Source organism: Anas acuta, assembly GCF_963932015.1.
Source record: "Anas acuta chromosome 2 unlocalized genomic scaffold, bAnaAcu1.1 SUPER_2_unloc_1, whole genome shotgun sequence".
NCBI lineage: Eukaryota > Metazoa > Chordata > Aves > Anseriformes > Anatidae > Anas > Anas acuta.
This window is the reverse complement of record NW_027075980.1, coordinates 110109-137269: the sequence shown is the minus strand read 5'-3', so window position 1 is coordinate 137269 and position 27161 is coordinate 110109. Positions and strand designations below refer to the sequence as shown.

Below are 27161 nucleotides of genomic sequence, written 5' to 3'. Positions count from 1 at the left end.
TTATCTTCCATTTTCTAGGAGACTAAAATTGGTTAATTCAATTCTAAGGGTGGGTCAACCGTACATCTGCTGTATTCCAGCATCCAAAGCCCATTGATTCAAATAAGTGAATAGTTGAATTGTTTGTAAATCCTTAAGGATCAAGAGAGAAGTCTGGCACCTTGGCCAAGAGAGCAGTCACAAAATTCTGGTGAAGTCAGGGAGGATCTGTGCCACCAGAAGTATCAGTCCTCCACCATCCAAGAAATAAAATGGGGCTATGTTACACATGCTGCTGTATATAGTGTCCATTGCTTACCTTTCTGTACAAGGCTGCAGTAGCTGTCCCTTCTGTATTCCAGGCTTTGCAGGCTGAGGATTTTGCAGTGTTTCCCTCATTTGCTGTTTGTTTTGTTGTTGTTTTATAAATCTGTGATTCTTTTTATAATTCTGTATTTGTCCCTTTAGCCAAAGCCACCTTCACCACCCTCTCCTGACGAGATTCCCATCAATGTCAAGCAAGCATACAAGACCTTTGCAGCAGTACCCTTGTCACACCCTCTGCTCGAGACACAGGTAACTAGTGCTGACTCGGGGGAATGTTGCCCAAACAGTGGAACACACAGAAGATAAAACATTGCAAGTGAGCACAGGAAGTGGGAGAGTAGGAAGGAGGTAGCAACTTGTTTACCCCAAAGAAATATGCTGTGTGTGATGTTGAGGATGAACTAGGTTCATGAGTTAAATGTCTTGACTCACCTTGTACACAGATGATTTCTCAAGTTCTAGCTGCTGTATCATGGTTTAGGAAGCAATTATTGATCCAGAAGTAGCTCACCTTGTATTTTGTATTATTAAATTAAATTATTTTCATCCTCCTCAAAGTAACCTATCATTCCAGGATGCTATTCCAAACCTTTTGGAATTTTAACAGTGCTTATTTCCATTCAGTGGAGTGGATGAATGAAATAAAGTGCAGGGATCTTTGACAACTCTGCATTTCTGGAAATCTGTGTTCTGGTCTTTGTCATTCATTAACTTTTTTCATGCATCCTTGGTTTCTGATTCAAATTTGGCAATGCAAATGTTAGTAAAGATTGGTCACAAAACAGATCTTTGTAGTCTCAAGACTACAGATCTTTGCAGTTCTTTGTTTACAAATTTATATTATCAAATGAGAGTATTAGATTAATCCTCACTGCATCTGTTTCATTGTACTTTTTTCCATTTATTTTCATCCTTGAATATTTGTCCTAGAGCTTTTTACAATTCTTAAATTAGACTAATGTCTCTGCTTCTCAAATTGTTTTTGCCTACTTCTTGATTCTTACAAGATATTAGCTATCTTTTAGACATAAATGTCCACCTACTCAAACAAGTCAATTAAAAAAAGAAGCTTGTTGGGCTTTGAGTTTCTTGGGTCTTTTCATTCAGAATTCTTGAACGGTGATCTGCAGGGGGGAGGTTTTTTCTCTTTTTCAAAGAGAACTGCTCTTTGCAGTTCTCATTTTACCCTTACCCTTACAGTTTCTGATTTCTGGTTCACAGATGGATTTTGTGGATCAATTTCTTCTTTTCCCTGTAATTCTACTCTTCCAATATTCTATTATTTTATTCTGCTAAATAAGATTTTCTTTTCTTCCTGATAGTGAAATTTCCACTTCTTAGAAATAAATTTTACTTAGTTATATATTTGATTTAAAGAAAATCTAAACCTCCATCTTAAGCTAAGCCCTCTGCTCCTGTTTGGTTCACTGATTTCCCTTTAAGTTTCAGTTTCTGCCCTTCTAAAATCGAAAACTTTTGTCACCATCTGTTTCTGTTTATCCCTCAATTAACTTAAGTCCTCTTTGCCCACTATTCACAATTGCTAAGTCTGAAGCAGCCTTGCCTTGTGTTATTCTTGTGACTGTTCTGTGAACCAGTCCATCAGCTGATGTCCCTGACTGCTGCTGTTTTATATTGCATCATTGACACTTAGTTTTGGGAGAGGAGTGATGGTGGAAAACCCTCTTTTTAGAGTGTGCCCACTTCTCTGTAGGAATTGCCTGGTCAGACCAGCACAGAGAAATCCAAAACTGCCCTAGAGGTGAGTTCTGGTGACTGGAGCAGGAACTAGGACAGGGACTCAAAGAGGATTCAGTCTTTCGGGACTGTGGATGTGGAGACAGGATCCCAGTGTGGGCACACACTGAAGGGCTGTGGAGGAGGAGGAGGGTGTGGGTATGTGAGTGGGGTGGGCACACACAGGGCAGTATTCAGGGTGGTATGGGGAGAGAGCCTTGGTTTGGTCACTCTGTGGACAGTGCTGGTGCATCTCCCACAGGTGCCAATGCCAAGTGGACTGCACAGCCCCGAGCAGCGATCCTTCCGCGAGAGGCAGAAGTATTTTGAAGTTGAGGTTAAGCAGCAGCAGATGGATAAGCCTCCCAAGCGTGTCTCCTTGGTAGGAGAGGATGACCTGAAGAAAATGAAGGAAGAAGAAGGTATGCTTCAATCTGTGCAGGGAAATTTGGCCTGTTAAGTGAATCCTACCTCTATGGGAGGCATGAGATAGCACACACGCAAGGAATCCAAGACCTGCAAAAGTGTGTGGGTGGTTATTAAAAAGGCCTGGTAACTGCTTGACATATGTGAACTTGAATGAGCTTATTGGCTGCTCCACTGTTACTGTGTAAAACACAACCTCTAATCAGGACAATTCTGAGTACAAGAATTAAAAAAAAAAAAAACGGGGAAGAGAAATCTCACAGTGAAGATTGCCCAGATAATAAATGAAATTTTAGCTTACTCAAGACGAAATATCCCAGTAAAGTACTTCAAAATCATCAGTTACACCCTCTGGATCTCTGCAATTGTAGCAGTTACCCAAAGATTTCTGCTGTTTTGTGCTACCACTGCCAGCAAACTACAGCTTTGGAAATTTCTAAATCTTGTCATAAAGATCCCTAGTCATGTTTTGAATTAGGCACACTTGCACAAGTGTTCCACTTGCGTTTTCTTATTTTAAAAACATTTAATAAAAGAGGCCAAGCATCGTTATTAACTTCGCAGTTACAGTAGATTGGTCAGAACACCTGCCTGCAGAGAGTAGCCTATTCACAGGCTCCTTTTGTTCCTGTTCCTCTTGGGTCCTGTGCAGCTACCTGCCTGCCTAATGGTTCCCTTTGACTCGGTGCCAGGAGGAGAGGGTTTTTCATCACTCCAGTCCTGGTTTTGGCTGAGGTAGAGTTGACAGAGTTAATTTTCTTCCTGGTAGCTGGTACGATGCTGTGTTTTGGATTCAGGATGAGAATAATACTTAAACATACTAATATTTTAGTTGCCACAGAGCAGTGCTTACACTTAGTACAAGACTTTTCAGCTTCTCGTGCTGCCATGCCAGCGAGGAGGATGGAGGTGCACAAGAAGCTGCAAGGGGACACAGCCAGGGCAGCTGGCCCAAACTGACCAAAGGGATATCCCATATGATGTCATGTGGAACAATAAAATGGGGTGGGGGGGTTGTTGCTGCTTAGGGAGTGTCAGTCAGTGGGTGGTTCTGCATCACTTTTTTTTTTTTGTATATTCTAGTATTCTCTCTCATCCCACTGTGTGGGTGGAGTGAGTGAATGGCTGTGTGGTGCTTTGTTGCCTGCTGGGTTAAACTACAATAAGCCTCTAGGAGTGGAGGCTTATTGATGAGGGAGGGCAGAACTGAGGGAATGCAATTACATCTGAAACATTAGTGCAGTGGAGGAGAAACAAAGGAAATGGTGAAGAGCGCAGACTTGAAGGGATGATGAGCATAAGTTCTGCATAGAAGCTTCATCCTTGTGGGGTTTTACTGAGTGTCTTGTGGTGTAAGAAGAGTCTGTATTATTTTGACAGCTCGAAAGCTGCAGCAGAAACGTACCCTTCTGTTGGAAGAAGAAGTGGAAGAGGATGAGATGATAAAACAAGTGCCTGAAATGAGCATGCAGTCCAGTGTCATCATTGAAGGAGTTGAGTACAAGATTGAGAGACTAAATGGAAGGAGCATCCAGCCTCCAGGAACTCGGTAAGACAAGACTGATAGCTCAGTGCCACCTGCGTGTGTCTGAGGTGTCTCAGCATCAGTAATTTTCAGGGAAGAGGCTGGACGTTATCTCAGCTTCAACATAAAACCACACAGTATGGGGTTTTGTTTTTCCAGCTCTTTCTTTTCAGAAGAATACCTTCTTCAGCTCTGTACTTTGGTATGTAGAGCCATTGATTTTTGGTGATAGATAACTTGTGATAAGCCTTGGTGCTGGACCTAGCTTTGATTTTTTTAGGGTATTGATTCCTGGTTCTCCTGGACTTGTTCTCCATGTTGTTTTGATGTTGTTTTCTCATTCTTGGGCACAGAGCTGGGGAATGAGAAAAGGCTTCTCATAAAACTTCAAATAAAAATAAGGCTGCAGTAAATAGAATAAAACTAGAATAAAACTGCAGCACCCACCTTTGGATTTGTCCTTATCTGACTTCATCTACCTGAGTGTATTCAAAGCATTTGTCACTGTCCTCCATGATATCCTTGTCTCTAAAATGGACACACAAGGATTTGACAGATTGACAGCTCCGTGGGTAAGGAATTGGCTGGATGGTCACACTGAAAGAGTCAGTGCAGTCAATGGCTCAGTGTCTAGGTGGAGATCAGTAACAAATGGTGTTCCTCGGGGGTCAGTATTAGGACCAGCACTATTTAACATCTTTGTTGGCAACATGGACAGTGAGATCGAGTGCAACCTCAACGAGTTTGCTGATGACACCAGGCTGTGTGGTATGATAGACATGCTGAAGGGAAGGAATGCCATCTAGAGGGACCTTGACAGGCTCAAGAGGTGCATCTAGTGAACTTCATGAGGCCAAGCACAAGGACAAGAAGGACACAGAAGTATTAGAACAAGTGCAAGGTCCTGTGTCTGGGCCAGGGCAATCCCAAGCACAAATACAGGCTGGGTGAAGAATGGATTGAGAGCAGCCCTGAGGTGAAGGACCTGGAGGTGCTGGTGGATGAGAAGCTCAACATGAGCCAGCAATGTACACTTGCAGCCCAGAAAACCAACCATATCCTAGGCTACATCAAATACAGGTCTAGGGAAGTGATACTCCCTGCTACTCTGCTCTCATGAGACCTCGCCTAGAGTACTGCGTTCAGCGCTGGGATCCCCAGCATAAGAAGGACACAGAAGTATTAGAATGAGTCCAGAGGAGGGCCACAAAGATGATCAAAGGGCTGGAACACCTCTCCTACAAAGACAGGCTGAGGGAGTTGGGGTTGTTCAGCCTGGAGAAGACCTTATAACAACCTTCTAATACGTAAAGGGGGCTACAGGAAAGCTGGAGAGGGACTCTGTCGGAGTGGAGCGGCAGGACAAGGAATAATGGCTTTAAACTAGAAGAGGGTAGGTTTAGATTAGATATAAGGAAGAAAGTCTTTACTATGTGAGTGGTGAGGCAGTGGAACAAGTTGTCCAGTGGTTGTGGATGCCCTATCCGTGGAAGTGTTTAAGGCCATGTTGGACGGGGCTTTGAAGAACCTGGTCTAGTGGAAGGTGTCCCTGCCTGTTTTGTGTGGGGTGAGGGTGGGAGGGATTTGGAATTAGATGATCGTTAAGGTCCCTTCCAAGGTCCTAGGTGACCTTGCTTGAGCAGGGGGGTTGGTCTAGGTGATCTCCGGAGGTCCCTTCCAACCTCAACCATTCTGTGCTCTGCTCTGCTCTCGTGAGACCCCATCTGGAGTGCTGTGCTCAGCCCTGTGATCCACAGCACAAGGACACAAAAGTATTAGAACAAGTCCAGATGAGGGCCACAAAAGTGATCAAGGGTTTGGAGCACCTCTCCTGTGAAGACAGGATGAGAGAGTTGGGGTTGTTCAGCTGGGAAAAGGCTCCGGAAAGACTTTCTAACAACTTTCCAATATCTAAAGGGGGCTTACAGGAAAGCTGGGGAGGGATTCCTTGTCAGGGAGTGGAGTGATAGGACAAGGAGTAATGGCTTTAAACGAGGAGAAGGTAGATTAAGATTAGATATAAGACAAATTCTTTAATCTGAGGGTTGTGAGGCAGTGGAACAGGTTGCCGAGATAAGCTGTGGATGCCCCATCCCTGGAAGTGCTCAAGGCCGGGTTGGGTGGGGCTTTGAGCAACCTGGTCTAGTGGGAGGTATCCTTGCCCATGGCAGGGCGGTTGGATTTAGATCATCTTTAAGGTCCCTTCCAACCAAAACCATTCTAAGATTCTATGGCTTTCTCTTCTGAGTCTGTGTTACAAATGTATTTTTTTTTCCCAAACACTTTTTTGGGGGGGCAGTTTTACAGAGGCTGAAAACACTCATCTTTGTTTTTCTTTTTTGAATCTCATTTCTCTCCATTGTTTCTATCCAGTCTCTGTTGAGCAATTTCTCACATGATGAATGCACTGAGAATCTTCCACCTTCTGTGCTGACCTTAGCCTATTACTCATCAGCTCTAAAGGAGAACATCAGCCAAATGCGCACCAGCTGCTTGGTTTGATACGAAGGCCTACTTATCCCTACTTTTTTCATATTGAAATGTGGGAAGCTAGAGAACAGTAAGCCTGGTTCCATCAGATTGCTTTGCTCAGCCAGCAGTGATTTTACAGTGAAGGGCTCTGAGAATGTGTTCAGCTTCAAGCTTACAGTGCTTACCTGTGTAAGAATAGGCAACCGCTTATATAAGACTTATATAAGACTTTTGATTCATGCTTGTACAAAGCAGAGGTAATGGATTAGGCGTGTACATCTAGATGTGTACATCTTGAAATTTTTTTTCTCATCATGCTGAAACAGAAACTGGAATTTAATAAAAATAAACTTGAGCAGTAACAATAAGGGCTCAAACATTTAATAAGTTTTCTGACTTCCAGCTGAGCTGCAGTGACTGTGGGCATGTGCTTAACCTCTGGAAGGAAGTGCTGTGTGACCTACAGTTCAGCTGATCTGACATGCAGCAGTTTGTTTATGAGCATAAATCCTCAGTGTGTCAAGCAGAGTGTGCATAGAGTGGCTGCAATGAGAGTCACGGCTCTGAGATCAATCAGGATTTGTCCCTAGCCCAGACATGCATTCACTTACAACTCAGGAGGATTGATCATCCTTTGTTAACATTTTTGCATATCTGACATCAGCAAATGAAAAAGCTGGAAGTAGCCATACGATGTACATGATAGGGCTGCCCATTGTGTACAGGAAGCTGGAAAGAGCCAGACTAGGGCAGGGCAAGAACTTGTCAGCAAGCCCAATGTATTACATTTGAAGAGTGTGTGTGGTAGTGGAGGGGGCACGGTTGACTTCTAAATCACAGAATGACAGAATTGTAGGGGTTGGAAGGGACCTCAAGAGATCATCAGGTCCAACTGCCCTGCCAAAGCAGTTTCCCTAGAGCAGGCTGCCCAGGTAGGCATCCAGACGGGCCTTAAATATCTCCAGAGAAGGAGACTCCACAAACTCCCTGGGCAGCCTGTCCCAGAGCTCTGTCACCCTCACCGTGAAGAAGTTCTTTCACATGTTGGTGTGGAACTTCCTGTGCTCCATTTTTTAACCATTGCCCCTTGTCCTATCCCCACAAACCACTGAGAAGAGGTTGGCAAAAATGAGGAAAACTGAACGTAGAGAACATGAACAGGTATGAAATCAATAAAAAAATGCTTGCAGCAATGGAAAAAAAAGCTGTTCTGCAAAAGCATTAAGGGTTGTGTCTTCAAACTCAACTAGTTACTGTATGCTATAGCTTGGATATTCTGAATACTCTTTGGATATGCCAGCCTGCGATACTGTTAGCTGACATGCTTTTGTGGTCTAGGTCCTCAGAGGTTAATGAGAACAACAGCTCACAGAGGAATTCACTGGAAGAGGCAATGAAGCCTGAACAGAGAACCAACTCTATATCTGGGTAAGTAGATGAGCAATGTCCTTTGCGTAGAAACTGCCAGATGACAGAGCAGGTGACTCCTACTTTTTAGCAAATACAGGGTGTGAAAGGAAGAATTTTGTGGAAAAGGGGAAATTGATTGGAACCAACTTCTTAGCAGAAGTTTAATTTTGTGTCCTCCTTCCATCCCCCAAGATGATACCCTCGGACCTAATTGTGGTACAGAACAGTTGATTGTGGATGTTGATCATCACATTTCACCTTGAGAAGAGCAGACAGAGTTGTACTGAACCAGGCCTGCCTGTTTCTCACCGCTTTTGTCTCTCTGCCAAGGTTGAGTCCATTAAATCTTGGAGCTGGGGATCCAGTGGCACCTGTGCGGACAGCCAAAGCTGAACGGCGGCACCAGGAGCGATTGCGAATGCAGAGTCCTGAGCTCCTTAGCAGTCAAGAGAAGGAGCTTTCTCCAGCAGAACGTCGTGCTCTGGAGGCAGAGAAACGAGCAATGTGGAGGGCAGCACGGTGAGACAGATGAACCATTACTATTCTCTTCACTAAGCTAGTTCAGAGAAAGGGGAGCTGCTGCATGTCTTGGAATCCATGGTGTTAAAAATGGGAAACAAAGAAACCTCCCTATGTCATAAGCTGGGAGACGATGTAGTTGCACTTTGATTCTGTTCAAACAGTGCAAAGCATCTACTGCTTGGCTGAGCTCATCTGCTTCTGACAGCTACATGAGGGAGATGTCTTATAGTTCAACAGTGCTCATACAGTCATGAAGACTGAGTTTTATAAAATACACAACTCAAACAGCTTTATGTGATGGTGACTGTATCTCTTTCCTCTCAGCACAGAGTTCCCCCCCTCTTTTGTAATACGTGGGGAATGATGGTATTTATCAAAGCTGTGAGGTGACATTCAAAATGAGAAACAGAAAGAGCATTTCACATATTCAGTGTCGCTAAACTGGTAGACTGGCTGAAGCCAAGAAATGAGCAAGATGAGGACATTTTTATCCACACAAGCTGTTTGTTCCATGAGCTGTGAGAGTGATTAAAAATTTGTTTTGAAAGAGGTCTTCCTACTTTAGATTGATCTTTAGATTGGAGGCTAGTCCAGGCCCTTACTGTGTAATATAATTCCTTTCAAGAATTAGTCAAGCTGCTCCTGTAACAAATTATAGTTTTCTTTCCTGAATGCTCCTGTAACAGGCATTCAGATGATAAATGCAGCAGTTTTTCTGGGGGGTTGAGTGAGAACTTTCAGAAGAACATGGCTGCTAGCAACTCAACGTTGCCAGCCTGCTAGATAGGATGTTGGAGGTAATACTGTGAGTTGTACCACCTAGCAATATCAGTGTTTGTGGTTAGATTTGGATTATAATGGTGCTGCCTTCTGAGGCTCTGAGGATGAAGAAATGTATAGTGGAATTATCAATGATGAGAGCTGACTATGTATGCTGATCTAGGGTTTTAATGGTACACACCTTCCCATTGTTACTTGATCATATAACAGATCAATCTGGTTATAGTTTTGCTGAGCTGGGTTCAACTAATGTTCACAGTACCAGGGCTCTTGTCCTTTAGGAGGAATTTTCTTAGCATGCTCCAGCTCCATTGCCTTAGATAATCCCTTTGGTCTGTCTCAGATGATTTTTTTTTTTCCCGAAGCATTGCCTTAATTTCAGTGCACTACCCTGCAGTGTCAGAAAGCTGATCAAGTCACTGGAAAGCCTACCTGTTACACAAAACCTTAATTTGGAAGAGAGTGATTTCTGTCTTCTTGTAGCATGTTATACCTTTGTATATGTAGGTTGTTATACCTTTAAAGCTGGCCCTGCTTTGAGCAGCTTTAGGATCAGATGACCTTCAGAGGTCCCTTCCAATCTGAGTGAATCTATACTCAACAATCTCTCCTTCACCTGCACCCCAGACATGGGGGTGTCTACATACAGGTACAGCGATGAGTCAGGATTTCACCACAGTGTGCTCTGACAGGATTGCTTCCTTCCTGTGCTATTGTCTCATGCTCCAGATACTATGGAATTCTGTCTGCTACTCTGACTTGCTGAATGTTCTGCTGTATTTGGCATCACACTCCTGTTCTAGTTGTTGTAGTTCCCATGGCTTGTGTGTCATGACTTGTCAGGAGGCATTGTTTGCAAATGGAGGTTCTGTATTTTCACATTAAGGCAGGAACCACCCTTTTACAAAAATACTGACACATGGAAGAAAGTTCATGAACAATGCCTGCCACAATAGAGGCATTGTCATTGTATTATAGGGCTAGAAACTGGGCAGGTGTTGTAGAACCAATATGTGGTTACAGACCATAGTGCATCCAGGCCTGGGGCCCCCAGCACAAGAAGGCTGTGGATCTGTTCAGGCAGGTCCAGAGGAGGGCCATGAAGATGATCAGAGGGCTGGAGCACCTCTCCTCTGAAGCCAGGCTGGAGGAGCTGCAGATGTTCAGCCTGAAGAAGAGAAGGCTTCACAGAGACTTCAGATTTTCAGTATTTAAAGGAGGCTTATAAAAAACATGGAGAGCAACTTTTTGCTTGGGCAGAAAATAATAGGACAAAAGGGTTTTAAACTGTATTAGCTCCGATTCTTCCAAAGCCTAAACATTAACATGTCCAGGTAATTCTATAATAAAAGCCTTGTTTATGGTGGAATATAAAGTGGAGAAACGTGACATTGCATGTTCAAACGTTTGAAAACATAGACATTACAAGGACTCTACTATGTCACAGAATGTACATCACTTGCCTGAGGAGTCTGTGTTCTTACATGATCTTGTTACTGTTGCTAGCAGATAAAGAAATCTGAAAATGATGGGAATAAACAACTTTTTTTTTTTTTTAACTGATCACATAATTTGCTCCTATAACATTGCCATACACCTGCTGGTCCTTTTGAGTCAGCTGGGCATTTGTTGAAATTGCTTAGATTACAGTCAAGTTTTACATTACACTGTAGAAGGCTTAGTGAGTGTTGAGTATAGTGTTTTTGTCCACTTTTGTCAGGAGATAGATCATATCTTCATGCCTTTTAAGCATGTTTTGTTCACAGAAAATGAACTAGGGAAGGGAGAGTTAAGAAAATGCATGAGGAGAAGCTGCTTGGAGCTGCATAGGTTTTGAGCTGTTAGATTCCATGTAACTGTTTTGAAGTTACGCACACCAGCTTCTCAGCTTCACTTTGCTTCTGAGAGCAAGGTGTAGATTTTTATTCAGCTCTCAAGAGAAGTGTCTGCCTGATTCTTTGGGTAGTGCTAAGTCCTTGCTTTTATTGGCATCAGCAGGAAACAGTCAGTTACCATATTGAGCCCCTTTTGGTAAGGATGGACTGTCCCCTACTACCACAGATCTCACGGATCTGGTCTTAGGAGCCATCTTCTGTAAATGCTAGAGCAAGTGCAATGACATGATGGCAGCTGGGGCTCATGTCTTGTTTCCAGAGGTCCCCAGGCAGCACCACATGTGGGAGGGAGGACTGGATTGCCCTGCACATGGTGCTGCAGCCTCACTAATCTGTATTTTCTTTAAGTGCATGCCACTGGTTTTATTACTTTCTTTCTAATCTTCTATCTTCTGCTTCTTTCCAGTTCTCTGATCTGTGTGCTGTCACTTGTGACCCCATCAATTCGCACCATCTTGGGCTTTCCTTTTTCTCCCTGTGTCATCAGTGCCCTGACAGGACATGTGATGCCCCCCCATCCTCACCCCACCCCCACACACCCACTCCCCTGTCCTCTCTTGGGACAAACACACTGAGGACCGTGCTACATAAGTGTTCTCAGTGCACACAGCTGTTGACAGTGGTACCATAGGAAGAGTGTGACTGAGAAGGTACAGGCACATATTGAGGGGGAACGGCAGTACAGCGAGGCCTATATGCATCTTGGCAGTTTTCCCAATGTGCACATATGGATGCACTCATCTCTGCAATTGCAAGTGTTTCAGGGCCTGCAGCAAACAGACCCTTCATAATGTGCATGCCCGTTTTGCATTGGTGTGGCCTCACCTTGAATAGTGTGTGCGGTTTGGAGCTCTGCAATATAAGAAGGGTATAAAAATAATAGAATGTGCTCAAAGGAAGGCAATAAAGGTGGTTAAAGGACGAGAGGGGAAGATGTATGAGGAACAGCTGAGGTCACTTGGTTCGTTCAGCCTAGAGAAGAGGAGACTGAAGGGAGGCCTCATGGCGGCCTGCAGCTTCCTCATGAGGGGAGAGGAGGGGCAGGCGCTGAGCTCTGCTCTCTGGTGACAGTGACAGGACCCAAGGGAACGGCATGGAGCTGCGACAGGAGAGGGTCAGGCTGGGGGTTAGGGAAAGCTTCTTCACTGAGAGTGTGGTTGGGCACTGGAACAGGCTCCCCAGAGACATGGTCGCGGTCCCAAGCCTGTTAGTGGTGTTCAAGAAGCATTCGGACAACATTCTCAGAGATATAGTTTAACTCTTAGGTTGCCCTGTGTGGAGTCAGTAGCTGGGCTCAATGATTGTCATGTGTTCCTTCCAACTGGGGATATTCTGTGATTCCATGATCTCATTTTATCATGGTCAAACAAAGGTGCATGCTAAAGGTGGTCAGATGTTTGTATGCAAATGTACAGAGGTGATCAAATGTGCATGCACATACACACACTCATGTCCTGTATGCCCTCAGTCTGCTTCATACACGCACACACTTCTTTGAACTACCTCCTGGGCATTTCCACTGGTCTGCTGAGTGTTTCTAGTCCTTTCCTCCCAGGAGGGCCACCTACTTAGACTCTGAAGGCTAACACTTGTGGGCACATCATCCCAGATTGCCCTCTGGAGGTTACTGCTTCTAATACAGCAGTTGGTGTTGGGCAGGATCAGATATATAGGAGCCTGTTCTAATCAAGGCTATGCCTATTATCAGACACACACTTCCCCTTTCCAGGTTATGTTCATGTATCTGCTTCTTTCTTTCCCTGTGCTTGTCCACTGTAATGTTCATCACCATCATCTCCTGTTCCTTTTCCTCCTCCCTCTCTTCTTCTTCCTCCTCCTCCTCTTCCTCCTCTTCAGATCCTCAACTCTTGAAGACAGTATTAAACAGTACGAGCAGGATCTGGCCAGGAAGCTGTACCAGTCCCGACAGTGGGCACCTGCTCCCGGGGCCAGGCCAGCTCAGATGTCTAGTCCAGTGCAGAGTCACGCCTCAAGAATCCCTGGGTCAGGAAGCCAATCCAGGTGTGCACAGCCCCAACCCTGCTGGCTGCATGCTCAACTGTCCTGTCTGTGTCCCCACATCCTAATGCAGTGCACCAACCTGTGACCTGCTAGGGGTAGGGAGAAGATTTTTAGCTGTTGCTGGTGTTCATTTCTCTAAGGTCCCACAGACTACTAACAGTTAATGAGAATGAAGGGGGGATGCTGGGTCTGTTTGGCTGGGTGGGAGCGGACATTTCTGAGGGCTGAATGTACTTTTTCTTAGGTATTTCATAATCTCCTAATGACATAAGAGGGTTAAGATGCAACACACTGAGAGCAAAGAGGAGAGTGAAACAAATCCTACTCATCTGAGTCCTGGCCATTCCCTTCCTTGTTTCCTAATTTGGGTTGCTCTCCTTCCTATATAGCACCTCTGAGAAGGCCTGCAGCATTGCATTGGGTTGATGCTTAGCTCCAGGCTCTGTCTCTTCAACACACATGTGAGCATGTGTGTTTCAGGACAGCAATGTCTGATGAGAGCAAACCAAGCTGTTCTCTCCTGCTTTGAAAATCTGTCTGCCTCAGGGAACCAAAAGTACTTAATCTGCCTTTCTGCACTCAGCTTGTTGACTGTGGTCCAGTTGCTGGGCACAGAAGAGGGCATTATCTTTTACAGAGAAGGCAATATCTGATGCCTTTTTCTCCCTCCCTCCTTCTTTCTGAGACAGGATGAAATCCCTTGAACAGGATGCTCTTAAAGCCCAAATGGTCATTGCCAAGTCCAAGGAGGGGAAAAAACGCAGCACTCTGGAGCAGCTGGCAGAGTCACCTTCACCTGTTCCTACCCCATCACCAACACCACTGGAAGGTACTGTACAGCTATCTGTATCTCTAAGGAAAAAAAGTTAATGCTTCTGTAGTTTAACTTACTTGAAAACAGACTTGCTAAAGCAGTTTCTTCGTTCAGCTAAAGTTGCAAGTGCCTTCTAAGCTCATGACATTTCTCAGCATAAGAGATAATCCTGACATGTAGAAAATTTGAGAGACCAATACATTTGAGTTACGGTTCCCGGGAACCAGAGCAGAACTAAAAGGAGCATCATGACTAAAAAGGAGAGAGGCATTTATTTTGAGACTGTGGTGTCTTCCCTGAGTCTAGTCTTTTATCACACTTAAATACTGTTAAGTGGAATGTGCAGGTTTGTGTGTGTATGTGTTGCAGATAATACAGACATTCACTAAATAATGTTTTCGTGTTATCCTTTGCAGATTGCAGTCCCAGGAACGTCACTTCACCGGGAAGGCTGGTATGACATATTCTGCTTGCCTATGTTCTCTCACCTGCAATCCTGGGGTTTCTCAGTTACTCACCTTGGGTGTGAATCTGGACAATGGGATCCCTATTTAAACATTTAATCCGAATCTGGCTGCATGATGTATGGAATTGTGAAGAGGAGGGCACTGTGGATGGAGCTCTGTCATACTGATTGCTAGAGGCATCCCCCTTTGTTACAGCTACTCTGTAGCATCTGTTTTCCATTTCTCTGTTTTACTATTTCATCCCTTTCTTGGTTCCTTTACACTATCTCCATGTTCAGAAAGCCTTTTACTTTAGAGACTTTGCCCCCTTGTCTCTTCAATAGCATAATACTGAGAACTTTAGCTGAAATCAACATCTTACTTTTTCTAACCACCGTATAAATGCAACAGGACATTGTTGCAGAGAACTGTCAAAATCAATAAGACCACAGAATGGTGGGAGCAGCTGCACAGAAAGAGGACCTAGCTTTGCCTAAGGTCACACAATACAGACAACTCCAAATTGAAATATCAGCTGTGCTACAATTATCAGGAATCTTGCCACTGATTTTTCCATTCACACTAGGTTATGTTAAGAACCCTGTTCTGTGTGTGCAGTTTACTAGAGCATATGCTTTCTCTGCAACTTGGACCACCTGTCTTCACACCAGAACAGATGAAAGACCATGTCCACGAGTTGCCTTTTTTTTCAGAGGCTGTATCTAGACACTGTTGTCAATAACTGAGACGCTCTGCTTCCAGCTCTGCGTAGATCACTCGCTGTGCTGCTCTCTCTCCATCCTTTTCTCTCTCCTTACTCTCTTCTCTGTTTCTTCTCATTTGCTGTCCCTTCTAGTCCATGTCTGAAAAGAAGTTTGACTACCGGGAATTTGCTGCTATTCCTTCCTCCAAACCTGTTTACGAAATCCAGGTATAAACTGCATGCTGAATTTCTGCCATCTATTGGATGGGTTAGTGTTTGATGTGATAGAATTGCCTGCACCTGAAGTGATGACCTTCAGAAGAGAGGTTGAATGACTTGAGGAAGTCCTCTTCAGAGTCGCTGTTGATTGGGCAATGGCAGCTGACCATGCTTTATAATTGAGATTATTGGAGACTTCAGTCAAGTTGTTAAAAATTCGCTCCAGACAGTTTTAAAAATATTGTGAAAGCCTTTTCAAATACAAAGTAACTACATCTTCACTTTAACTGATCATGAAATATTAAGTGAAAGATGAGAACTAAAATGGAAGAAAAAAATATGGAAATAATTGCCAAGAAGTTGCAAATTGGAGTTAATGTTAACTTCAAACTGGAATGTATCTAGCATCCTGCCCAAGAAGCAGCTGTTGACAATTGTCTTATGCTGTAATGCTTCTGTAGATTAGTTATGAAGTAATAGTGGTAAGAGGACATCAAGTCTGCGGCATGAGCACCTTGGCAAGATTCTTTTAGGGGAGAAAAAAGCTTATGTCCTCATGTCATTTAAGCTGCTTTGTCGTTCATGTGAGCTGCCTATTTCTGCATTTGTCTGATTTAGTCATTAACTGATTGCACATGACAGATGATTTGAGCAGATACTATATATCTGTATTTTTGTTGTTGTTTTAACTTTATGAAAAGACAATGAGGCAGATACCTGCATTTACATTTGTAGTGTGTGTGGGAAGCTAGCAAATATGGGCATGTTAGGCTTTAACCTACTGCCATGACACAAATGTTCCAGGTCCCAAAAGGTCTTTTTCCCACTACCAGGCTGACTTTAGCAGAGTTCTAGTTTGAGGAGTCTCAGGCAGTTAAACATTTGATTCATATTCTTGGCTGACGGCTTTTGCTGGTTGTGTTGCCCAGCCCTTCGTAGTCACTGATCTTTTTCTGTAAGAATCCCTTCCCTGTTGTGGTGCACACTTGTCCAGGTTTTGTACCAAGTAAGTGAGTAGAGAGTAGGAGTGGCAACTCAAGCCCCACTGGCAGCCCTGTGCTCCCTGAGTTTCCCCAAACCTCTGCTGAGGTCATAGTGCAGCACTGTGTCTTGATGCAGCTGAGAAGTTACCTCTAAGTGATAAGGCTACACCTCCAAGTCATCAGGCAATTCCTCTGGACCTCTCACAGCAGTGCAGTTAATTAAAAGACTGTGTTTCTTCCTGGCCATAGTCACGCAACTGTCAGTCACTTTGGATCAGCACAATGCTATTTGGCTGCACTGTGTTCCTCAGCAATACATGCCAAAGTCAACACAGTTCCCTATGTTCTGCTCTCTGCTGTTCATGAAGAACATGATTTCTACCTTGCATTCACTTTATTTCTAAGTCACTCAGTGAACTGAGATCATCTCCCACTTTCCTACCCTCACCAATTTCATTGCTTGCATAAAAATTTATGCGTAAAATTTATAGGAAAAATTTATAGGTAAATGAGAGCTTCTTGCATTTCTCACAGCTGTGAAACTTCCTTAATGCTTTCCATAGAAGTGAATAGAGCCATCATTCTTTATCCTACAACTAAGTTTCTACTTGTGTTCTTGAGCTGAACAAGAAGACTCCTAAAAGAAGATTTTGATCAATGGTGGCCAAAAGTTTCAGAAATTTGTCATTATTAAACCTGTGGAATACTAAGTTCTTCTGAAACATTTGTATAGCTCGGAAGCGTTGAGCTCAGTGTAAGTATTGTGTACAAACTTAGAAAGAATAGTAGAAGTAATAAAAGCAGCCATTTTTGATGCAAACAAGTACCTTTACAGAGTACTTTGACCTTTCTGTCCTCGAAGTCCTATACTCAGCTAGATTAAATTTTTTACTTGAGTGAAGTAAGAAGTACTTGGGACATTTATTCCAGTGCCCGGAGTAGTGCTGATTTTCAAGCCACCTCAAGTTTATGACCATGAGCAAAGTTGTTTTCTCATTGTGCTGTCACTCTGACCTGGTGAACTACAGACAGCTCTGGTTGGTTTTTGGAACAGGCTTCATTCTGTGAAGTCTTTAATGTTAGCAGGAACTGGTACAGTTTCATAGCTATCACTTAGCCATTTTTCTAGAGCTGTCTCTGCCACCTGTTGGGATGTAAGCACTTTCTATCCCATGTCAGTTCTCTGTACACACCTGAATAAAGAAAAATTTTGTTTTTGCCTAAGAAGCTAGGCCTGGGAACAGTGCAGGTACAAAATTAGGATCAAAGACTCTCAAAGAAATATGTCATTGCTCCCCTCCCATGTTTCTACTCCTTTTAAATCGTCTTTATGCTTTTTGCCTTTCCTGCCACTTTCTATCCCCTCCTCCCTACCCATACAAAGTAATGGGAGAGTAATGCGGTGCGCTGACACACCTCTAACCTCACAATTCAGACACTGGGCTGGTTGACTTCAGCTCAAAAGGTTAATGTGTAATCACACACAGAATTGTAGGGGCTGGAAGGGACCTCGGGATATCATTGGGTCCAACCCTCATGTTGGGGAGTTGGGGGGTAATCATGTGAATTCACTGAGGGTCATGCCCTGGCTGCTTTATTACCAGAGCCTTTGAGGGCAAGAAGTTCTCTGTAGTGTGTTGGAAGGCTGGAGGTGGGGAATTACCTGGCACTGCTGTTACAGAGATGGATGCTTCTGTCTTCTGCTCTTTTCCAGTCACCCGATGCAGCTGATGACCTCAGATACATAGATGACAGAAATAACTCAGGTAAGCTGATGGCCAGAGGATTCTTCTTTGTGCTACTACTTGTGTCCCATCACAGTTCTAGAGTTTGCCTTTGCCTGCGTATGGAATCCCCAAGGACTTCAACTTCTTGCTGCTTGAAGAAATGACTTTTTTTTTCCTTTTTTTTTTTTGTCCATTCTAGAATGAAACCTTGAAACTTGCTACATTCAGTCTTGGGTAGGATATCTGCATTGCACTTCAGTGATGGCTAATTTGCTGAGAATTGTGTGTTACAAGCATGCCTAATCTCCTTCCTGTTTTGTGTTCTGGAGTAACAAATGATAGTAGAACATGGGTGGGAAGCTTTGGCCTCTGGCACCCGCTGGCAGTGGATAATGTCCATTGTTTACAGTCTTCCTTGTGCTCATTCTGCTAAAGCAAAGAATCTCACTGCCAGCAGCAAGCAGCAACAACTAAAGTCATTCTGGTTTAGGATTTGAGAGCATTTGGATGTAGCCCGGTGACTCTTCAGGTCACCTTGTGGATCTTTGTGCATGGTCACCTAAATAAACACTAATTAAAGCTTTGACTCTTCAGACTGTGCTAGCTACAGTATGTCTTCCTGTTCCCAGCTATAACAGACATGCTCAGACTATCTTCCACATCATTTCAGGTGGCTCAAGGAATAGTGTGGAGCTCAGCAGGGCCTGCCTCCTCTTTAATAGTATTTTTGTGTCATTCAACAGTTGGTGCTGGGTTTCTTCTGCCTACTCCACATCTATTTATTTTTCTTTTATTTTACACAAGAAACAGTTAAGCTTTCAATTTTATCTTTGTAGTTCTCTCTTGGTAAAGGCTGCACTCCAGATTGCTGATCCATGTACATCCATTTACATTTATATTCATTTCAATGTACATTGATCAATGTACAATCATTTCCAGAGGAGGTTCTGCTGTAGAGATGTTCAACAAAAGTTTACTTTCCTGAGAGTAGTATCTATTTCTCATGCCTGTGCAAACTTTCCAACTCTGTTTTTTACTTTTGAGGTGATCCATTTACTTAGTCTCCATAACCTGCATAAGACAGGTCACAGAAGGATTGAGAAATAATCAGGAATTGCACAATGGTTTCAGACTTCACTATTGCCTGTCATTGGTCTGTTGCATCCTCATAGAGAACAGAAGCCATAAAGAAAATTGGTGGTGCTCTATTAAGAGTTTTTTGTTTTATTGTTTTGGGTTTTTTTTGAGCCGGTCTTTAATTTTTATTTAATCCTTAAGTCACCATTGTATGAAGCTGTGATATACACCAAAAAGGATGCAGGTTTTCCAAAATCGATTTGGAAGAATAGCAGCTGAAGATGCAGCTGCATTCTCTTGGTATGGGTCAAAGGTTAGACTAGATGATCTTAGGTGTCTTTTCCAACCTGAATGACCTGAAAGCTCTCAATTTTTTTTTGTTCCTTTCTTTCTTTGTTTCCATTTTTTTCCCATCTCATTCTTCTGGGAAGTGCAACATTTCAGCCAGTGTATAGATTAAAAAAAAATAATTCATGAAGCATACATTGATTTTTGGGCATTTTTTTGTATTGGGACTCAAAAACCTCTCCTTTTCAGCAACAGTTCCAGCCTCCTGCTGGTCCTGTGTTCCCCTCTTTTTAGATATTTTTCTCAGAATATGTGGAGACAATATTTGGAATAAAATATTTAACTGAGAAAATTCCTGATAATTGGAGTGATTTTTATTTGTATTTTTCTTTACTGTAATGGGAAAAGGAAGGAAAAACCTATTACCAAAATTAAAGGAGTGTGTATTTAATACAGCTTTAGTCATGTCTAATTGCTACATTTAGTGACACCTCTACATGCATTGGGGTTATAATCACAATTTTCCTTGATCATGGAATTATGGCTGTTTGACCATGTGGTAAACTCATAAGCAATTCCTAACCTTTATGATAGAATATCAATATAATAGAAACTCCAAGAAATCTTAACTGCTGACTGCAGGAAAGCATTAGCATATTTCTCTTCTTTACATCTTTCAAAACAACATTTCACTCTTTTCAGTGGTGCCTAGTGACAGGACAAGAGGCAACAGGCACAAACTGAAACACAGGAAGTTCTGGCTGAATATGAGGAAACATTTCTTTATTGTAAGGGTGATCAGAGCACTGGAACAGGTTGCCCGGAGAGATTGTGGAGTCTCCTTCTCTGGAGACATTCAAAACCTGCCTGGATGCCATCCTGTGCAGCATGTGTTAGGTGAACCTGCTTGGTAGGGGGTTGGCCCAGATGGTCTCCAGAGGTCCCTTCAGTCTCAACAATCCTGTGATTTTCTTTTTGCTCATTGCAGATGGGCTCTAAGAAACAGTCCCTTCCATTCTTGGGTCTGACTTAATGGTCTGCAGTAGTCCCCCACCATCATCTTTTAAAGGTGTTTAAAAACATTAAATCCAAGGCTGTTAAGAGGCCATGAAGATAATGAACTATGTACTAGCATTTTTAGGGTGGGACCATGCTAGGTTCTTGTTTTATGATACAGCCTTTCCAAATCACTTACAGCCAGTGGCTTTTGCTTTCCAATCTTATAACCGTTAGGTTTCATAAATACATCCGTTGTAACTTTCTATTGCTCTAATTATTGAACACCAATTTATGATATTCAAGAAGTTATTTTTCTCCTCATGGTCTTTGTTATGTCTGATGTTTACAGCAACTTACATGGGAAAGATATCTTCTTGTCCTACACTTGTCCAGTCACTACTTGTATTACTAGTCTGGCCTAGGACACAGCTCAGCAGCTCACATACATGTGGGAAACACGGATGATCCCTTTACCTTCTTCTTGCATGTTTAGCCTCATCAAGCCTCTACAGCCACCTCTCTGGTCCCAAGAACTGCATCCACCCTTTTGCTTTCCAAACTTGTTTTTTACAGATTCTTTACCACAAAAATGTCAAAATTTCACAAATCTAGAATCTCTAGATTCATACAAGCTGCAATGCATGTGTTCCTTTCCATTGTTTTCTGACTTCTGTCAGGATAGGGAGGACATAAGGGAGGCTGTACTGGTTCAGAATATATCAGTATCTCTAGCTGTGAATGATTATGTAAATTAGGGGAAGACAGTAACAATCAGAGAAAATGAGCTTGCTTGCATGAATCTTCTCAATTTTCTTCAATGACCTATTAATTATGGATGTCTTGAGCCAGGTATTGTATCTGGATTATCAATGGAATAATCCTCTAAAAATTATCTAGTCTTTCTAAACTACTTATTCCATCTTTTTTGACACTTTGTGGTGTTGAGTTCCATCACTATGCACTATTGCAAATGCAGGTATATAAAGAGTTACGCAGTAGCAGAATGTCTTCTCTAATGTTTCTCTAATGAATCCTAATGTTCTCCCATCTTTTCTGATATCTAATAATCAAAAGTGAAACTGTGTTCCTGAGAATTGCATTGTTTTCAGAAAGCTTCTCCTAATGACTATAGAATTGATACAGAACCATGATTTCTATTTAAGGATGTTGCATTTGATGCACAATCAGTATTATACTACTTTTTTTGAGCTTAAGCTTCATCCAACTGTAGAAGTAGACATAAATGTCAGCACAAGGCTTGGGATAATCTGACATGAGCTACTGGGAATGCCAAGAAAAGAACATAAAAGAAGCATAACATGATTCTTTCCAGAAAACTGCTCCAGGCTACAACAAACTGTAGTGTTACATTTTATAAGCCAGAGGCCTTTAATTTCAGAGGTGTTTGCTTTTTTCTTGAATCTGTACACATTTGCAGTAATTTTTCACCTTCCTTGTTATTGCCCAGTCAACTCTGTAAAATCCTAGTACACTTTTTGTAGCTGAGTTTCATTTGACTTCTCTTGATACACAGCTTGGAATAATCAGCAATTTTTCTCAATGCAGTCATAATCACTTCTACTCCTCATTAGTTACCAAAACCTGACCCTACTATAGATAGCTACTCCATTTTGTGATGCACGGTAATTTCTTCCTACAATTTGGCAATGCTTTATCTATTTATACCCTAAAGGATGTGTTGTTTTATCCTATGAGCTTTAGCTGAAGATTAATTTTTTTTTTTTAAAGTCCAGTATACTGTGTTGAGATCATACTTATTTGCATGTTTGATGACTCCTTTGAGAATTTCTAGTGGTCTAAGAGCAATGAATTCCCTCTGAGACACATTGATTCCTCTCCCCAGTTTGAATTTATCTGCATGTCTGTCAATGCTTTTGTTTTATACCAGCTTGCTTTGTTCGAAAGTCAGTCATCTATTTGTCAATCCCAGAATCCTTTCAAGATACCAGTTTTGTCACCTATGCTCACTTGGTTCTGAGGCCTTTGCAAACAACAGGTTGATACTACAGTTATTAGTTCAGGAAGGCTTCTGGATTATAACAAATATTCCAATGTGGGTAGTGTAACTAATGTGACATTACATCTTGGAACATGGCTCTAGAGTAGAGGGTGGCCTACCAGGTACAACTCAGCATCAGCAGACTGTGCACGTTTGATCTGATATATATTCATGGATTTCTGTATTTGAGGTTCTCTATTAAATTCAATGACTTCAGGCAGGCTTCCCAGGAGCCAGTTTGTACTTGAAGGAAAAAATCTGGGGCTTCAGGAAACTTTTTCCTTTTTACACAAATATCTCACAGTAGATGCTCAAGCAATATTATCACAAGGGGCTTATGTTCCAGGTGTATGTAAAAGTACATGGGGTAAGCTGTACCAGTTCTTTTCAGGAGAGTAAGGAGGCACTTAACAGCAGTGTACTTCAGATGTGGAATACATCCTGAAAGGCCTGAGACCAAGTTAACTGAGGGTCAGTCCTGCCAGAATATTTTCTGGTGAGTTATTTTGGTGGGGGACCCAAGTTGAAGTCTAAATTCACAGGAAGGACTTCAGTCATGCAACTTCAACATTAACCCAGGCCAAAATGCTCACCTCTCTCAGTAGGTACTGCATACCATCCTGGTGCTCATACTGCTCTTCAGGGCTTGATACTCCTTTGAAACTACCAAAATGCTTAGCGCACTAACATACACCTCAGTCTCTTCAATGTACTTGATTTTTTCCTAAAGCTTGGTGCTTCCATACTGTTTTCAGTGAATCCTGGGTGTTAGGGGCAGATATCACCTGAGGTGTGTGACTTTCTTCCCAGACTCCACAGTAGGCAGTACTTTAGGTTAGGTACAGGTCACCTAAAAGTTCCGGGCATGGTATTACTTAATCACATCTTAAAGACTCCAGCACTGTCTCAAATTCAGTACCTGGGTATATCCCTCTGTCATCATTAACTGTATCAGCTAAACACTTAACCTGACACTTTCTCCTAAAATCTTGACTTCTGTTGTTTGTGCAGTTCCTCAGGAGCAAGATGGGCAGCCAGAGGAAGAGGAAACATTACTAACACATGATTCATCAACACCTACTGCATCAGCACTTGAAGAAATGGCTCTGTACAGCAGCAAACGCAAACTCCGACACAGCCGGCGCAGTCTGGAGACTGCTGTCCCAACGTAGATGATCTGATGCACCTGGGTGATAGAATAGCCCAACGCAGGGCTCTTGAACTTCCTGTGCTCCAGGAACAGCACTGCCTCCTGGACTCTGGATGGGAACTGAGCACCCCAGGGAGCATTGTGGTTAACTAACTTCCTTTAAGGCTGTGAACCACCCTCTTTTCTCACCCAATAGTGCACTGGGGCGTGTCCTAAACAAAATAGGACAACACTAGACTAAGATGGCTAATTGAGAGGAGGTGTGGGTAGGACAGTGGGCAGCTGCAGTTTGTTAGCCTGTAAATATTGGGGGGGAGGGAGGGGATAGGACGGAGAACATATGAGTGTAAGAGTGTGTAGGGCTCTGGCTGTTATTTCCTCAACTTGGATATTTTTTTAAATAGTTAATATGGGAGCTTCTACTCTGGTATGAATTAGAAGGAAGTTCTAGCCTTTGCTCCTATTTAATTTCCAGTCTTTTGCCAAGAAGCATCTCCTTCCACCTCCCACACTGTGTCACCTCACTTTCTTTTGGGAGTGTGTGGAAGTAGGTAGCTTGGAGGCAAAAAGAAAAAAAAATAATTCAGTGAAGTGCCTCCCTCTGACACTGACAACTGTCTCAAGCAAAGACGACTGAACGAGCAGGAGCCTGTGCCAGCTCTAGGAAGCATCAGCTCCATTTCACTTGCCTCTGTGAGTGCAGCAATCTGTCCCATGTAGGAAACTGCTCCTGACAGTATTTTGTGCTATTCTGGGAGACAGGTACCCACCTAGAGATACACATAATTGTGTGCATGCAGCGTGAACCACTCTACCTGCATGCTGTTCTAAGTGTCAGAGGAGGCCAGGTATCTGTCTTCTGTCCACATTGTGTCTGATTTGGTGAACTGCGGCAGAAATGAGAAAGGAGTAGAAAAGGTGTAGCAAGGGTATAGCAGTGTGCATGTGTGACAGCAATAGAGAGCAGAGTAGTTGGGGATTAGGATGCGGTGGCAGAGGTAGGAGGTGTAAACAGCAGATAAGGTAGCGGGTTAGGATTCAGGAAATGGGGAAGGGTAGGAAATGGCATTGCTGGGGTCAAGTTAGGAGTAATAGGGTCTTACAGATAGGAGGATACTAGTAAGTGACTCCATTGTGTTGCCCACTAGCTGTGAAATGAAATGTGATATTATGAGGGGTGCTCAGTGTGGGACTCTCAAGGAGTGCCTGCTAGGCAGGGAGCACAATGAAGTGAGATGGATCTGGCCTATGCCTTGCAATAACTACACGGTTCTGCTTTCTGCCAGCTTGTTGTCTTCAGGCCCCTGCCCACATAGAACAGGGCAAATACATGCAGGAGGAAAAATAAAAATGAGAAAGGAGCAGGAGTGTCATTCCTGGTTTCCACGAAAGGGCCATGAACAGTCTGTATCAAGTGACCTCTGCATTTGTGGAGGAGACTGACACCGCTTATTGCTCTGAAATCAGTCTCTGCTGCTCTACTGCCCACTACTGAAGTAAAACATCCCTTTTCTTTTCTTGTGTTTTTTTTTTTTTTGGTTGTTTTTGTCTGTTTGGGTTTTGTTTGTTTGTTTTGGTTTGTTTTTGTTAATGCCTCCAATAGAGAGAAAGACATCTGAACTTGACAGTAGTTTGATCTGTCTACACAGATACAATGGTGCTCTCTGGTGAACCAGTCCATCAGTAAGACCAGAGTTGTATCTTAAGCCTCTCAGTGGCTGGATGGGGCTTGGGAGTGGCAGGCACTTCTGCTTGTATATTTGCTGTATGACTGGATGCATTTTTTTTTATAGTTGAAACTCTCCCTTCATGCCAAAATCCAGTGGATCATTTTTAACTGACTTCATGTTCTAATTTTACAGGTCTTTGAAGGGGGAACTCAGATAATCTCAAGCTGCAGCTATAGCTGCTTCCATCATCAGCAATTTGAGCTTTTCCTTTTTAAAATCTAATTTTAGCATATGCTTTTTAACAAGAGCAATTTTGGAAACAATCCTGGATTGGTTTTGGTGACTAACGTGATTTTTTTCTTTCCCTTTGTGGTACCTGGTGCCAGGTTCTGGGTTCTCTCCCCTTCTCTCCTGAGAGACTCTGAGGGAAAATTAGCGCATCAAGACTGTAACTAGTGAAATTTGTACAACCAAAGAAATCTATTTTGTGGTTCAAGGATAATAAAGTTTACTTTACATTTTAGAACCTTTAGTTAATGTGGTTTGCCCTTTGTGAAGTCTGCAATTTCTATACCAACACTTTCTTTCTGATGATCAGCAAACGTATAATCTAGCAATCATGCTGGTAATTTTCCTGCTTCTAGTTCATGAAAGGGGATGAAGTTTTGAGTAATAGAGAACAGCCAGTGGCTGCTGGTATATTAGGAATCAACAGGGAAGCAAACACTTGTGAAATGCCTAAAAGGAATCAGGGTATGTTCACCTAAAAAAGTGACATGGACAACAGCCCAACTTAAGTGTCTTTTTGCCAGTACATGTAACAAACAGGAGGAGTTGGAAGCCACTGTGCAGCTAGAAAACTATGATCTAATTGGTGTCACTGAAACTTGGTTGGATAAAGCACATGACTGGAGTGCTGCAGTCAGTGGCTATAAACTGTTCAGAAGGGACAGGCAAGGAAGAGGGGGAGCAGAGGGGGACCTGTCTTTAAAAACGGTGATGAACACATTGAGGGCTTATGGCTAAAAATTGGGGGCCAAGCAAACATTCTTACTTCAGCTACAAACAAGGAGCTTCATGCTCACAGGCCTGATCCAGCTAGGGGGCTTCAACCACCCTGATATTTACTGGAAAAGTCGCACAGCAAGATTAAACAGACCAGGAGACACTTGGAGTGCATTGAGGATATTTTTTAATGCAGGTGATAGACAGCCCAACCAGAATAGAAGCATTACGAGACCTGCAGTAATTACTACCCTGCCCTGGTGGAATTCACAATCCTGAGGTAAGATCTTGAATTTTAGGAGCGCAAACTTCCAGTTGCTTAAAGAATTATTGGATGGGGGACCCTGTAGAAAACTGCCCCTGAGCAGAAGGGTTAAAGGCTTAAAAGAGCAGAACAGAGCTGACAGCTTTTCAAGGACTTTTTTTTTTTTTTTTTCTTGGAGCACAAGATCTCTCAATTCACATGTTTAAGAAATAAGGCAAGAAAGGCATGAGACCCGCATGGTTGAGTAAGACCTTCCTGGTCAAACTAAAAAGTGAGAAGAAAATGCAGCAGAACCAGGGACATATATCCTGAGGATAATGTAAGGATGCTGCCTGGATGTGTAGGGATTGGATCAGAAAAGCTAGAGGCTGAATTTGGCAAGGAATGTGAAGAACAATAAGAAGGGCTTCTACAGGTATGTTGCCCAGAAAAGGAGGAATATGGAAAATATACGCACCTGATAAATAAGAGAACAAGTGACAACCAATGTGAAAAACTTTTTTTTTTTTTTGTCTCAGTTTTCACTGGTAATTACTCTTCCCACATCTCTCAAGTCCCTGAACCTCAAGGCAGGAACTGGTGCAACAAAGTCGCTCCCATTACAAGAGATCAGTTTTGAGGCCACCTGGTGAACCTGAACATACACAAGTCCATGGGACTGGACAAGCTGCATTTTAAGACCCTGAGGGAATTGGCTGAT

General features: G+C 42.8%; 1 protein-coding gene across 35 annotated transcripts in view; it reads left to right on the top strand.

The window, feature by feature from the left end:
- SCRIB (scribble planar cell polarity protein) overlaps nucleotides 1–25717 on the top strand; it is a 114540-nt gene extending 88823 nt beyond the window's left edge. For 29 of the 35 annotated variants that reach the window (XM_068668151.1, XM_068668156.1, XM_068668159.1 and 26 more), the window contains 11 exons: nucleotides 448–555; nucleotides 2306–2465; nucleotides 3850–4018; nucleotides 7805–7894; nucleotides 8207–8395; nucleotides 12931–13095; nucleotides 13785–13924; nucleotides 14326–14363; nucleotides 15212–15286; nucleotides 17975–18026; nucleotides 23383–25717. In XM_068668151.1, coding sequence (XP_068524252.1) covers nucleotides 448–555; nucleotides 2306–2465; nucleotides 3850–4018; nucleotides 7805–7894; nucleotides 8207–8395; nucleotides 12931–13095; nucleotides 13785–13924; nucleotides 14326–14363; nucleotides 15212–15286; nucleotides 17975–18026; nucleotides 23383–23543 — 1347 coding nt within the window. In that variant the 3' untranslated portion in view covers nucleotides 23544–25717. Of the gene's footprint in view, nucleotides 1–447; nucleotides 556–2305; nucleotides 2466–3849; nucleotides 4019–7804; nucleotides 7895–8206; nucleotides 8396–12930; nucleotides 13096–13784; nucleotides 13925–14325; nucleotides 14364–15211; nucleotides 15287–17974; nucleotides 18027–18186; nucleotides 18222–23382 lie in introns of all 35 variants that reach the window. The other 6 variants (XM_068668186.1, XM_068668166.1, XM_068668161.1 and 3 more) reach the window with 5 other exon arrangements.
- Nucleotides 25718–27161: the final 1444 nt, after the last annotated feature.